The following is a 14,712-nucleotide window of genomic DNA, read 5'->3' as shown; positions in this document are numbered from 1 at the left end:
CTCTCACACCTAAGTTTTTGCTGACTTCCACAACAGCTCACCAGTGTGGAGAAATATACACTCATTTACAGAAAACGGGCTAAGCTAAGTCCCCCAAAATGTAACCAGTCGACTGCACTTGAACTGGCTCGCTACCCACTCTCAAAATAGAACATGCAGCTTCTGGAAATGAAAGTTGACACTGTAAGCTGGCGAGCTGACCTCTACTTCCTAATTTAGCTGTCGATGTTACCAATGCAGGTTGATGAGCTGCTCTGAGATCAATCTTGCACAGAGCTGTTGGTTTAAACGTGGGTATTGAAAGTGTAGTTAATCTTTATCGAAGATTTGACTGTTGTCAACAGCTGCCTGCTTTGAATTAACATCTGAATCATTAGTCTCGACAGCCGTCTAACTGAAGACATCCATATGTTGCATCTCTACACAGACAGATCCAAGCAATTTTACCATGTCCCCTTGCTTTATAGTGCGTTAACTTCAAACAGCAATAATATTCACTGCTGAGCAAATGTTTATTTCACTCTGCACTTTAAAGCATGTCAGTTCTATTTCCTAAACAATGACCTGACAACCTTTACGCATAAACTGCTGCAAAAGGCTGGAAATGATAGAACAAATGCATGACAAATGTAGACATTGTCATTTAAAGGCACCCGTAACAAAACAAAGAAACAAACTGAACTAATGTCACATTCCAAAAATATCTGCAGGAAAAACAAGATATAAATATTCATACTTGTGCTCACTTTATCTTTTTACTGAGTTTCCTCTGATCTACTGATACAAGTGCAGTCATTAGATAACAATACACAGTCTCAGCACCACTGAAATAAAGTATAACATCCTTGCAGTCATAGTTTCATCCAACCCCCATTTGAGAGAGAAACAGGTGTAGCCACAGGAGCACACAAAATTACGACAATTAGTTAAATGTCCTCAAATAAACTTCCCTCAGCAGAAATACAAATTAAAGCACACAGGGGCACAACCAAAAAACCATTGGCCAATCCTGCAAGCCTGTCTGGTTCAACATACAGAAAATGAGCCTCTAATAATCTGTATTTGAGGCAAGTGAGGCTGCCTTTGTAGAAAGAATTTAAATGAATAGGTCTGAATTAATCATTTATCTTTTGTTGATGGATGCACCCCCACTTAGACTCATCACAATAGATGCAGAGCATTTTGTTCGACCAAATAAATCATTCCCATTGTTTAAGGTACATTGATCAATCTAATGGCTTGTAATAGGCTCCTAATTGCCACAGAGAAGTGCTCACAAATGGAGTCCAGAATTACAGATTCAACTCAAAATTCTCACTTGAATGACATGGCAAGATCATGCTCTGCCTTTTTGTCACAAGTAAACATCTAAAAAATAATAAAATAAAAAAATCAGCATTATTTTTTATTATTCTAGGTTCATGTGGTAAATACATTTCCCACCAAAATGATTTAAGGGGATGTATATAAAAAGACATTAATTGATAAATAGAGATCTTGTGAATCAGATTTCTTTGTCAAGACTTGGAAGCGTTATTAATCTGAACGGTCACACTGATCCTCATTAAGACAATACTACAGAAAGAATCAGCAGAATATTCATATCTGAACAAACAGACCAAAAACTGTATTATTGAATTACCTATCTAATATTAAAGACTAATCAACCCGGTCAATTTCTGTTTTGTTTTTGTTTGTTTTTTTTCATTTTAAAAAATACCTTCATCAAAGGATAAATCTATTGTCCGATTTTTTATCATAATGAAAAGAAATGCCCTCACACTCTGCGTTCATTTTCATTTAACGCCCGAATTAATTTACCTTTTCAAGCAACAATCAACTTTGTTTATGTAGAACAGACATTTAATACCGTTAACAGCACTCTGCCAAATTGTCATGATTGCAAAAATGATTCAATTTTCTTGGCAGCGCCCGGTATTTGATGAGACTGATTTTTATTCACCCTTCCAGAGGTGGGGTTTTAAAGAAGAAGAAAAAAAAAGAGTATTTGAACAAATTGCGGCTGTGTTGACTGGCAGCATTCACACTCTATAATGGAGCATTATTTGCCCGTTTTGAATACTGTAATGCACATCTTTCGGTCAAGCCTTTCTCTGGAAAATTGCTTTAACTTTTAAAAGGATGATGATTCACATCAGAACAGGTCAATTTTACATTATGCCATTATCCCTGAGCGCTTTAACAAGCTATGGAATATCCTGCTTTATTGAATTGTGATATTCAAAGAAAAAATATGAGTCGCAAGTTTAGGAAAATTGGTGAAACAACGTCATCTTTTTAATTGTTCACAATTAATCAAGTATGCGATTTGGCCGGCATGAAATTTAATTCCTCAGCTACAAAACAAGGCATCGAGCCTCTTGTTAAATCACTGTGATGGAGATGACTGGCGGCCTTTCAGCAGGCGTCCCCTGGATGCTGAAACTTTTTGCTGCTTACACATGTTTTAGTCTTTGAAAACAGACTTACAACATGCGCTGATAAAGCAAGCTGTCATTTTTAATTAACCTCTCACCTGCACTCCCCCAACAAGTAAGCAGGGGGAGCGCGTACAGCACGGCCACGCGCAAACACGTGCATGGACGCGCGTAAATTTGGTCTAGAAGTTAAAGGTAGGCTGCTGTAGGTTAGTTGGTTGCATTACATTTCATCATCTGTTTTGCTTCATTGTATTCAGTGACAGTCAGTTTTATCAAGCAGCTCATAAATAATCGGACCGCGCGCTTGGAGAGAAGTGAGGCCAGCTGCTTCTGGACTTCCTCAATAAACTTAATCCATCTGTGAGTTTCCAGTATATGAACATTTAAAATTTTAGGACGGACCATGTAACATCAGTTGTTTCCTCCGCAGTGCTTTATAAGATGTGCCATGCCGAAAACACGGCAGCATGCCTGGCCAGCTGTTTTGATAAAGTCATCAGCAACAACAGCCTCTCAGATTGTGCAGGATACTCTGCGCTTAAATAGCAACAATTTCTCAATGACGTGTTGCGCATGATCTGAATATTGAAAATCAAAAGGGAAACCTACACACAGGAGAGTGCCAACACAGTCCAAAAACGATTTAAAATGAGTGAAAAGCTTACCTCTTGGAGAACTGACGTCTGAACTCAATTCTGCAATGAAAAGGAGACATTGAGCCTTCGTGAGAGAATACATAAAAATAACCGTATGCATTAAAAAAAAACAAATCGTGTCTTGTATGACAGTCTGAGCAGAGGCTGCACAACAGATGATTGACGGCGGGGTTTTTGGTGTTTCTGTCTGCGGTCGGGTCTCTCATTGGCTGACTACAACCCCAGCCATGAATGCAGCTATTAGATTGGCTGCTCGTCCTCGCCAGCTGTACTTCAAAGAACACGCTCTCTACAACTAGGTAGTGTTGGGAGCTGCGAGCCAAGAGAGAAACCGTGTGACCTGAGTCAAACACGGTTGAGTCTGAATCACATTGGAGCCGTACAGTATTGACAGCGCGGACACTCTCACAACAGCACAGACCCTGGATATGGCTACGTCTATACTTGGGGTGAGTCTGACTTTTTTTATTTGTGCGTAAAAGTTGTGGATAAAGTTATTGTGGCCCACTTTCCTCTGCCACGAATAAGTGTTTGCTTTCATAAACAGACATGCTTCCACATCTAGTAGGCTTTAGGATACTTCTGTGATATTTATCATTACTTGACTTGTTTTGGTAGCTATTTGTTATTTCAAATGAACCTTTATTTACCGACAAAGCTCGACCGTATCTTGATGAAAAGATGATCAAACTTTATAGGGCTTTAAGTATTTTCTTCTCACAACACACACTGCTCTGGTCTGATACAGGCAATATTTTACGACAGTTGTCCTAAGTGTTATTATTATTATTAGTTCTACAATATGTTTTATTTATGTACCTTGTTAAAACAACACATTGCCTATAATTCTGTTTTTCTCCCAAACATATAAAATTGTAATGTTAATAGTTGTTTTATTAGTTTAAGTTCAGTTTTGATGAGCATCAGTTCCCACTTTTCCTGTTTAAAGTATTTTTTTTCTATCTAATGTGTAGTTGCCTGTTCTAACTCGAGCTTTGTTGTGTTTTTCAGGAAGAACCACGGTTTGGAACTACACCTCTAGCTATGCTGGCTGCAACTTGCAACAAAATTGGTAACACCAGTCCCCTTACGACTTTACCTGACTCCAGCGCTTTCTCAAAAGGTGGATTTCATCCGTGGAAAAGATCGTCGTCCAGCTGCAACTTGGGATCCAGTCTGCCCGGTTTCACAGTAGCAACAAGCCGCGCCACAACAGGACTAACACCGACGAGTGGCACAGGCAACAGCGCCTTTTGCTTAGCCTCCACATCCCCGACCTCTGCTGCGTTTTCCACAGAGTACAGCGGTTTGTTTTCCAACTCCGCCAGCGTCACATCCCAAGAGTCTGGACAGTCGGCTTTTATCTCCAAAGTCCACACATCAGCAGAGACTCTTTACCCGCGGGTGGGCATGGCGCACCCGTACGAGTCGTGGTACAAGTCCGGTTTCCACTCAACCATCTCTGGTGATGTTACCAACGGCGCGTCCTCGTGGTGGGATGTCCACACTAACCCCGGGTCGTGGCTCGATGTCCAGAATCCCGCGGGCACCCTCCAGACCTCGCTGCACTCCGGGACACCCCAAGCCATCCACTCCCAGCTGAGTGGTTACAACCCGGACTTCTCCTCGTTGACCCACTCGGCGTTTAGCTCCACTGGAATCAGCCCTTCTGCGTCTCATCTGCTGTCCACCAGTCAGCACCTGTTAACGCAAGACGGATTCAAAACCGTCATCCCCACTTACACAGACGCTTCGACCGCCAACGCCATGATTTCAGGTGGCAGTTCAGGAATAAGTAGCTCCTCGAGGTCGTCCAGGCGGTACTCCGGCAGAGCAACATGTGACTGTCCCAACTGCCAGGAGGCTGAGCGGCTGGGACCCGCCGGGGCCAGCCTGAGGAGAAAGGGACTCCACAGCTGCCACATTCCCGGCTGCGGTAAAGTGTATGGGAAGACGTCTCACCTCAAAGCTCATTTGAGATGGCACACCGGCGAGCGGCCTTTTGTCTGCAACTGGCTTTTCTGTGGCAAAAGGTTCACTCGGTCCGATGAGCTCCAGAGACACCTTCGCACCCACACCGGCGAGAAAAGGTTTGCGTGTCCGGTGTGCAACAAGCGCTTTATGCGCAGTGACCATTTGAGCAAGCACATCAAAACGCATACGGCCGGTGGAGGAGGCAAAAAGGGGAGCGACAGTGACACCGACACCAGTAACCTGGAAACCCCGAGATCCGAGTCCCCAGAACTTATATTGGAAGGGGTAAATCCCAGGATCACTGTTAAGGATCCATCTCCCCACGACGAGCCCTAATGTGGCTTCTGAGTTCACCCAAAATCAAACCAGATTTAAAACAAACAAACAAAAATACTGCACAGCATTGAAAACGGGTCTTATTTGACAGACAATAAAAGGAGAAAATATTTCAAGAAGCGATTGCAAAGTCTAAAAAAAAAAAATCTCCAACAGGCATCACCAGTATTTAATTCGTAAATCCACCTAGAGAAAAATCCAGAGTGAGATGCTGTAGGCCTGAGGGGACATTTTTAGGGTCAACTTGAAAATGAAATGGATGTTTGCTAAAAGTGTGCGCGGAACCTGTTGAACTTGGTTGGACAATGTGAGTTACATCTTGTATATGACGACTAAAACTATGTGTTATTTTCATGTAAATGTTAGGCTATGATTGTTTTATTCGTGTTGGTATCCTGGAAATCAGGGAGTTTACTTTGGACGCACTTTGTGGATATGTATGTACACAGCTTTTTAAACGTTTGGTTACCCATTTTATTTCTTTGCTAAAAAATATCTATATATAAATGTTTACCTGTATAAAGTCACACGTATAAGACTTTCATTTTATCGTAATTAAAACATCTTAAAAAAGGCTGTTATTGTGTGCTGTAGATTGTTATATTTTTATTTAATGATGCGCTTTAGGTTTGGATTTGTTTTTAATTATTCAGGAGTTTATTTTAAAGTGCGCGCTCTGCTCATAGGTTATTTTTCCTAAAATCGCATATAAAACACCTTGACTTTCACTATTTCCCCCTATGGAATAAATCAATGTTTAATGCCCCGGAAAAGACATTTCATGCCCAAATGAAAATCTTGTTAAATGGTATTAATTATGACTTCGAGCACATCGCAGCCCCATGTGTCTTGTATTTGCGATTAGGGATTCGTGTCTTATCAAATATCTAATTAATCTCCGAGACATCTTTTGTTCAGTTTCACTTTATCGGGGGGTTTCCAAGGGGGTTTGATGACAAAGGTCCCTGAATATTTATTCTAATTGTCCAAATTAACTGCTTTTCATTTGCATACCAATCGATGGGCCGAGAATGAGGATGTGGCTCCTCTCTCTCTCTCTTTGCCAGGAGCCACAGAGATGTTATGGGAGCAGTTTTTTAAAACTTTAGAAAAAAAAATGAGGGGGCAAAGAGTCACATGCAAATGTTGAATTTGAAATGCTCTTTTGCTCAGCGCAGTCACATGGTGCCTGCATGTTATTTGAATATCAGTGGCCCCGCATTGAAAGGGTTCAAGGATGCTCTCTGACTTCTTTGTGCTTACCCAGTGCAGCGTCCGACTCTCAAAGAAAAAGCCGGGGAATAATTACAGCGTGAGTCCAGGACTGGGAATACGTCAGGGAAAAGCATCTCATCCAGACACCCTCTTTTTCTTTTTGAAGAGGATGTTAAATTGACCAGAAGGCAATAGAGGGAAATTATTTTCATTTCCTTTTGTGCAACACCGGCTTCAAGGAAACGGCCACCAAGTGAAAACTATCAAATTAGATTGCCTATTTGAATTTCATCAAAATATAAAAAGACAAACTAGAGGCAACACTTATGTTAAAAAGACTAAATTTGTAGCTTTTAAAACACAAATTTAGCATCTGTTTTTTGAGAGCCATTTTAATTGTTCCTGATTTTCTTTAATTTTATTTTTTTGTTTACCCATTGAGATCAAAATTGATGTTCGATTTTTGGAGACTAAAAGTGTGAAATAAAATGGAAGTTACATTTACACATGTTGGAATTCAAATGAAATATGATGAATGAAAATTCATTTTTATTTATATTATACACCGATTCCCACATCAAAATATTAAATACTAGTCTGCATGAATAAAAAAATATGGTGCAGCGTTAATGTGTATGCGGTCACTGCTTTTTTCTATACCACAGTATTTCTATTCCTCTAGTAGACTGTGTTTATGCCTAGATATGTGTGCAGAAATCATATTTGTTTTGTGATATACCGTCAGAAGAGATTAGATTAGTTGGACATTTACCCAGAGGACATATTTCACAGCGTGGACATTTTACACAATTAAAAAAAAAGTGTAATAATTTGCTATCAGGTGTTAAGAGCTGAAAATACTTAAATTTAGTGGCAATCAATCAACAGAAAAAAACTATTATTTTTTTAAGAGTAACAGCGCTAACATTCATTTAACCCGCTGCATAAATAAAAAAGCAAAAAATTGTGAGGGTTCAAAATTTAATCAGAAATGAAATATTGTATTTTTCTGCCAGGAATCAGCCGTCTTATCGTTACATCTTAAAATGCCCCCCCCCTCAAAAAAAAAACAAGACAAGAACACAATTACAAAAGTGAGATAAAAACTGCAGCTACAGAAATAGTCTTTCTAGTGGCCAACTGACCATGAAAATGAGTCCAACATTTTCCCATCAGCGGATCATAGCTGCAAATTGCTTCCAATGGTAATCAATTAATTCAGATCCCTTCATACAGTAGAGACAACACAGAGAGCAACGAGCTGCATCTGGACATTTTCTGTCCACTGCTTCCCTCTACTGGAGGAAAAGAGAGCCGCACAATATTATCTGCCATTTGAATTTTAAATACAGGACACTGTGCCAACTAAAACAGTTGCAGAAAAAAAAACAAAATCCAAAATATTTATACACTTGGTCCAATATTAGACTCAATGCTTTCTTTTTATTCTATCTTGGCTTCTCTCTCTTCTTTCCCGGCTCCTACTCCTGCTTCTTCTTCTGCCCTCCCTTTCCTTCCTCCTTTCTCTGCTTCTACTCCTCCCATCTGCTGTTCTGCCTCTCCTTCCATCTGTGATACTTCTGTTCCTCTCACCATCTCTACTGTGATGCCTGTCTTTACCTCTGTCCTCCCTGCCTCTCTCGCGGCTCCGACTTCTCTCCAAGCCAGACTTGGAGCCACTAGGTCTCTTGCTGTCCCTGCTGTTGTGCCTCTTTCTCTCTTGACCTCCCTCCAGCTTGATCTTGTTGTCCGGGCTGCGCTTTCGACTCCCGCTTCTTCCCCTCTCTGTCCTTGTTTGTCTATAATCTCCGGACTCGTCTTCAGGTTGCTTCTGTCTAGTGCGAGGGCTCGGTGACCTGCTCCTGTGAGAGGAGGCCTTTTTCTGACTCTTGACTCGTCTATCGCTCTCTGAGCTGTTATCCCGGCAGGATTCTTTTTTCTTGTTCTTCTTTCTCTTTTGGCTCTTGAACTTGCCGTGGCTGTCTGAATCTGAGTCACTATCACTGCTGCTGCTGCTGCTGCTATCGGAGGACTCACTTGAACTGTCACTACTTTCATGCTTTTTCTTATGCTTTCTTTTGCTTTTCTTCTTCTGCTTTTTGCTCTTCTTTTTCTTGGCCTTCTGCTTTTCCAGGTGATCAAGTTTTCTGTAAAACAGGAACACAAACATTCAGTTAACACTTTTCAACAAAGCAGCAGAAAACATATCATATCATTCAAAATGTGTATGAATCAAATCAAGGTTTAAGGAAAATGTTCTGCATTAAAAATTATAATATAACATATCAAGTTCAAGTAGAATAATACAAATAATAAAGTAACAAACCAGATGCATTTCCTTTTTTAACATCTGATGTGTTTGTATACAGGCTGCAAACACATTTGAAATACGTTTGAAAAAAAATGAAGCTTGTAAATCTTGAAGCTTCTAAATACTCAAACCATAAAAAGAAACAATCATGTAATTATGGCTCAATATTCACGATTTAAGTTTGTTTCTACTGATTAAATCTAGTGATTAAATCAAGAAAAGATTTGTGAGCCTGAAAAGTTGTGCAGCAGGAAATGTGTACAATGTATTGAATTAAGTATTATATGAATTTAAAACTGCTCTGTTCCTGAAATCAGACACGGTACCTGAGAACTTTAACTCCTGTGTTCCTTAAAGTTTCAATGAATTAAAATGTGTAAATTGTGCTTCATTTTTACCTGAGGAGCTTCTGTTTTTGCTTGGTTGTTAATGACTTCAGAAATTCCACCTCGGGATCTTCCTCTTCCTCACTCGCAACATATTCCTGTTGAAGTGCACACAGCACACTAGAGCTTACTTTGAAACCAGAATGACAACAGAAAACATATCTTAAACAATCATTGTTTCATCTAATCTGCTCACTTAACTTAAGCTGCCCCACTAACAAGCCACTTTGCAGAAAATGTATGTAAGCTAAGAACAAAGATATAGTTTGTCTTTCTTCTGTCAAGGGTAAGAGTGTATGTGTCTGATCGTATATCATCCTATGTGTGTAAAGATGGGAGTGTGAGACAGACAATTACCTGCGATGGATCACAAACAGTAGAATTCCTACCAAGGACACATTTTTTCAGGGCAAACCCACTGTTTCGCATCTCCGCCATTAACTCCGAGGGGTGCATCGACGGACCTGTTAGCACAAATCACAGCCTCACAGTCCCATTGATGTAAGACCCTTGCCAACCACTATCTCCACAGTGGGAATTTCAGGGGCGGCTTTGTTAACAGAATGGGACATCAAATCAACTCACTCCACTTCCGGCTGAGCAAATCATACAATATCATTCTCTGCCAAAGCAGCAGTTAAGGGAATCAGAATACACAATAATTACATTTTTTCCTCCCGGCACAGGAGGGGGACCATTACAGCACTCCACCATCAACACCATGTACTGACTGGACTCTCCCAGGGTAAACAGTATTACTTTACTACTCAACTCGCTGATTGCAGAACTCAGAATCAGCTCAAGACTGGGAGCTCCAGCTGAAAGCCGGGAGGAGAAATACAGTTGCTATACCTGCGGCAACATCTGTGACACACAAAAGCTCAACCGCTGCCCGCAAATATCAAGCACACATACAACACAGATATTCTGCCTCCTTTTTTTTTTTTTGTTCATAGAAACACACACACACACACACACACACACACACATATATATATGTGTGTGTATATATGTATATATATATGTGTATATATATATATATATATATATATATATATATATACACACACACACATATATATATATATATTCGGGAATCAAACTTCATCAGGTAAAATGTGTTATTTGTAATTAACCTTGGAATTATTATATATGTATATATATATATATATATATATATATTTTAATGTTAACGTGCTTATTTAAATTAATTAATTAATTACTTTCATTTCAAAAACTTGAATATAAAATCTGTACATAAAATGGTAAATCTTTTACATACGTTTCAAAGCATATTACCATTAAATCTTGATTTGATAAAATCACCATATACAACACAAATGAACAGAGAGGGAAAGCAAATGAAATAATGACATGTATTATTGTATGTGTTCTACCTGCTGCTTCCTCTGAAGCCACGGAGCTGGCATTGATACCAGACAGCCCATAGAGAGGACACTCTCTGTCTGTGTTCACGTGGCCCCATTTGTGGCATTTGATGCATCTCACGTTGCGCACCTGTGAAGGTGACAACAACAGACATCACTTTGAATTGTCTCAATAATGGATACGTATGCAAAATAACTGAAACAAAACCACGTTTTAAAAGATGATGGCAACATCCAATTACAAGAGAAAAATACATTAACATGGCATTGGTAACAAGCTGTTTTATAAGCACTGCAAGCAAAGCACAACTTTTCTTCCTTTTCAAACTGCTTCATTTGTAGGATTTTCATTGACCTGAAGAGTTGAAAATACTCAGCATTTCACAAGACTAAAATAATAAATAATGTAATAAAAAGAAAATAACTTAGTGGAGAAGTTTCATTTTCTCCTGCTTTTGTGACCCCTTTAGAATTATCTCTGGACCACATGGGGAGCCCTGAACCAACACTTGGGAACCACTGGTCAACTGTTTATACTTAAAATAAAAACAAATCACAACGCACCTGGATACCAAATGGCTGATCTCTAATATTCATGTCATCCTTTGCGTACCTAGATGAGAATATTAGAAAGAAACAAAAGATGAAAATTCTGAGAGCGCATCAGAAAACATACCAGCAATACTTCAATGTGTGTAAAAACAACTCTTTACTTCTCTCGAGGAGCCACTTTCTGCCACTCAAATTTGTACTCTTCTTCCCCCTCCTGAGACACAGAAACAGTTTGGTTAGCATGTAAACTATTTCCTGCTATAAAAGAATGTATGCATACTGTGGAATCATTATGTACTCTACTATACCTCTTTCTTCTCCTCTTCAGCACAGAAGATAACGATGAAGGGAAAACACAAATAAACAAGTATTAAAATGTTATTTACTTAAGGATCATGTGTTTGGAAATTGACATAATATTTAGTCTGGATCAGGAGTGTTGGATCGTTTACCTTTGGATGCTCCAGGTGGAGCCTCGTACATGAAATTGAGGCCATTTTTAACACGATCATCTCCCATCAACAACCTAGAGGTGAGAAAACATAACAACAATTCAATATATTGAATTTCATTTTTTAAAGGATATTTATGAACATATATTACTTGTAAAGTTGGAAGAAGTCTCCAAGCCTACGTTCACACAGCAAGCATAAGTGCTCAATCGGATTATTGGCTCAGATATAGGGCTGGGCGATTAATTGAACTTTTAACCTCGATTACGATTAATGAACGATTATCTCCACCCTGGATGAACAATTATGTATTTTCAGTTTCTTTTGTTTTGTATTTTACACTGCTGCCCTCACATGATATTTTGTGATATTTTGGCACATGAGTATCTTTAGGGAGTGAAAATAATGATGTTTTAAGGTGTGACGCTGTGGTTAATGTCTAATTTACTTGATTAGAACTATGTAAAGATTATGGTTTGGGTTAAAATGATCACTGGAGATAAGTTTTCAAATTCCTTAAAGATATGCAACGTTTGCTGTCATGGCAACAGTGAACACCACCATTAATTGACATGAGCAAGGTTAAGTCGATTAGAGTTTCTAAATGTCGGTTTCGATTATTTTTCGATTAATTGCCCAGCCCTAGTCAGATCTAGATCCAGATTTTTGTTTTGTGTTCACATTATTTTTTAAATGCAGCTAAAATCAGATTCCAGTGTGAACTGGTCCCGGTCCTGAACTGACCCACATGCAATAAAAATGACATCACAGGCAGCACATCGTTGTATGAGGCCACTGAAGCAAGTGTTAACAGTTTTATATATAAGTTGATGTCCAGTGGAAACCCGCAAATTCACAGGAAGATGATAGAGGGCCAAATCCTTAACTATGACTTCTGTGGAGAATGACTACTACTTCTGTACGGAGGTGTATGTGGATGTGGACTAAGAATGGGAGTGGTGGGATCGTGACGTGACTGGCTTCACAGAAACAGATATCCTACATTTAACTACATCTATTAGCTTCTCTATACAAGACTCTCATGGCAAGACACTCAGCCAACCATCTCACTGAGAAAGGAGTTGGGTTGTATTCGCTGGAGTGACATAAAAGTCACATGAATTCCAATATGACTGTTCAGACTGTGATCACATTGCAAATTTAAAAAAAAGGACCACATATGAAAATGGACTGAATAGATTAGATCAAATTTCATGTAATTTGTGCAGTTCACACTGTTATGAAAAAGAAGAAACCCACAACACAGATCTGAATCACATACGAGTAATGAATAAATACATTTGGGTTTTGTCCATTTTTGTCTGCAGTCTGAACAAAAAAATGTCCACTGGATTTCTTCATGTTGCAGCCTTTTTGCTAAAGTTAATGTTGATTCTGTTTATTGAGTAAAACAATCAGTATGTGTTTATAAATGAATAATAATCTATGAAGAGAACAGTTTATTAGCATTTATTTCTCTAACCTGTTATTGTAATTGTCCTGCTCTTTCAGGTATGCCTGCATAAGATCTTCTTGCTTCGTCTTCTCGAAATTCAGTTTCTGTTCTGCTATCCATACCTGTGAGATAAAGTGAAAAGAAGCATTAAAGCACACACACGTTCTCCACACTTCTTCATGCAGCACAACATCATTCTCAATGATTCAACAATGATTTTTCCCCAATGGAAATTTGCATCTGGGCTCTATTGTCTTATCCTAACTTTCCCCTTTTATATAAGCACTTAGTGCCAAGGCAGAGGCGGTGTTTTTAAATGATATTGTCCAAAATGAATCAGTCAAAAGTGTGAAGGCCCACCACCATCATCTCCATCTTCAAGACTCGACTATTGCACACAAACTACAATATGTAGAAATACAGTTGGCCTATAACACTACTGCATAGTTTATACATTAATAGAGCATATTGTTATTATTATTATTTTCATTATTATTGTTATTATTACTATTTTGTATTCACCACCTCAATGTAACACACACATTTATCAATATAGCTACACCCACTAGAGTTATTACATCCACACACGTTGTCACAGCTTTTTATTTATTCATTATTTAAAGGTAGACACACGTCAGGTCATACAACCTACGTATTGTCAAGTTTAAAATGTATATAGAGTGAATTCTATTTACTTGACTTCTTATTTCATTTGTATTTATTACTCCTAGTTTCATTGTAACATATGTCTCTTTCTGGGGATCAGTAAAGTCTCTTCTTATATTATTTCATTTAAAGTCATGACTGGTCGCATACACATTTCAGTGAAACAACTTGTGATTGAAGAGAAGTACGCTGTGAGGCTACGTTACTGCTCAAAGTGTTAACTGTGTCTCTGCCTCTTGATGCCACGACAGTAAAGTAAAAAAAATGAGATGAGCTTTAAATTCACGTTACTAATTATCACCGGACAATGTAACATTACAACAGCTCAGATTAAAGGCTTGTCGTTAATTGTCAATACTGTGATTTATATAGAGGAAAACGTTTACTCCATGTTCAACATTTATATCAAATGATTATCTACAAAAGTGGACCTTAAACCGACCAGGCTGACAAATGCAATAGCTCGTTAGCATAGCCTGTTAGCTCGCCGGCTAACCTTCTGTCCTCCAGTCTCAAGCAGTGATGCTATGCTAAATGTAGCTAACACCCACCTTTTTGATATTTGACTTCGACGCAGGGTGGAAATCCTTCTTGCACATGAAGTTTGCGAACGACTTCCCCATGGCTGACGGTCTAAAGTGTCAGCTAAGTGGAAAACGTTAAATTAATGTTTAGCGCTAACAGTAGCTAGCCGACGCTTCATCCGCAGGTAAACAAACGCGCCTGAAGTCAGTTCAGTGTTGGAGAGGAGGAGGCGCCTTAAAACAAAATAATGTTTCTCATTAAATCATTCATATCATCATCATTAGATTAATACACAGGTTAATACACAAATACACAAAACAGATGAAATTACACAATCAGGATGTTTTGTGTGTG

At 38.9% G+C, this 14,712-nt stretch overlaps 2 protein-coding genes across 2 annotated transcripts; one reads left to right on the top strand and one right to left on the bottom strand.

Annotated features, from left to right (window-relative positions):
• Window positions 1-3,525: 3,525 nt before the first annotated feature.
• Window positions 3,526-5,407, top strand: sp9 (sp9 transcription factor). The gene is made up of 2 exons (XM_053328812.1): window positions 3,526-3,546; window positions 4,109-5,407. Exons 1-2 carry the CDS (start codon window positions 3,526-3,528, stop codon window positions 5,405-5,407), a joined length of 1,320 nt encoding a protein of 439 aa, XP_053184787.1.
• Window positions 5,408-7,586: 2,179 nt separating this feature from the next.
• cir1 (corepressor interacting with RBPJ, CIR1) lies at window positions 7,587-14,586 on the bottom strand. Its single transcript, XM_053328983.1, has 10 exons — window positions 14,385-14,586; window positions 13,195-13,289; window positions 11,712-11,785; window positions 11,568-11,581; window positions 11,421-11,473; window positions 11,272-11,320; window positions 10,717-10,837; window positions 9,677-9,783; window positions 9,332-9,417; window positions 7,587-8,769 (listed from the first exon to the last, which is right to left on the bottom strand). The coding sequence occupies exons 1-10, from the start codon at window positions 14,454-14,456 to the stop codon at window positions 8,052-8,054; spliced, it is 1,389 nt and encodes a 462-aa protein (XP_053184958.1). The 5' UTR covers window positions 14,457-14,586; the 3' UTR covers window positions 7,587-8,051.
• Between the last annotated feature and the right edge of the window lie 126 nt (window positions 14,587-14,712).

This window comes from Scomber japonicus, chromosome 11 (genome assembly GCF_027409825.1).
Source record: "Scomber japonicus isolate fScoJap1 chromosome 11, fScoJap1.pri, whole genome shotgun sequence".
In the NCBI taxonomy this organism is placed as follows: Eukaryota; Metazoa; Chordata; class Actinopteri; order Scombriformes; family Scombridae; genus Scomber; species Scomber japonicus.
Note: the sequence above shows the minus strand (reverse complement) of the source record. Positions and strands in the feature narration are given on the sequence as shown.

Excerpts from the sequence above, each read along its gene's own strand:
- cir1 (XM_053328983.1), bottom strand. The coding sequence starts at position 14,456 with ATGGGGAAGTCGTTCGCAAACTTCATGTGCAAGAAGGATTTCCACCCT. Across the intron at positions 13,290-14,384 it reads CGAAGTCAAATATCAAAAAG|GTATGGATAGCAGAACAGAA; the intron begins GTGGGTGTTAGC and ends TTTATCTCACAG. Across the intron at positions 10,838-11,271 it reads ATCAGCCATTTGGTATCCAG|GTGCGCAACGTGAGATGCAT; the intron begins GTGCGTTGTGAT and ends TCACCTTCACAG.
- sp9 (XM_053328812.1), top strand. The coding sequence starts at position 3,526 with ATGGCTACGTCTATACTTGGG. Across the intron at positions 3,547-4,108 it reads TGGCTACGTCTATACTTGGG|GAAGAACCACGGTTTGGAAC; the intron begins GTGAGTCTGACT and ends TGTGTTTTTCAG.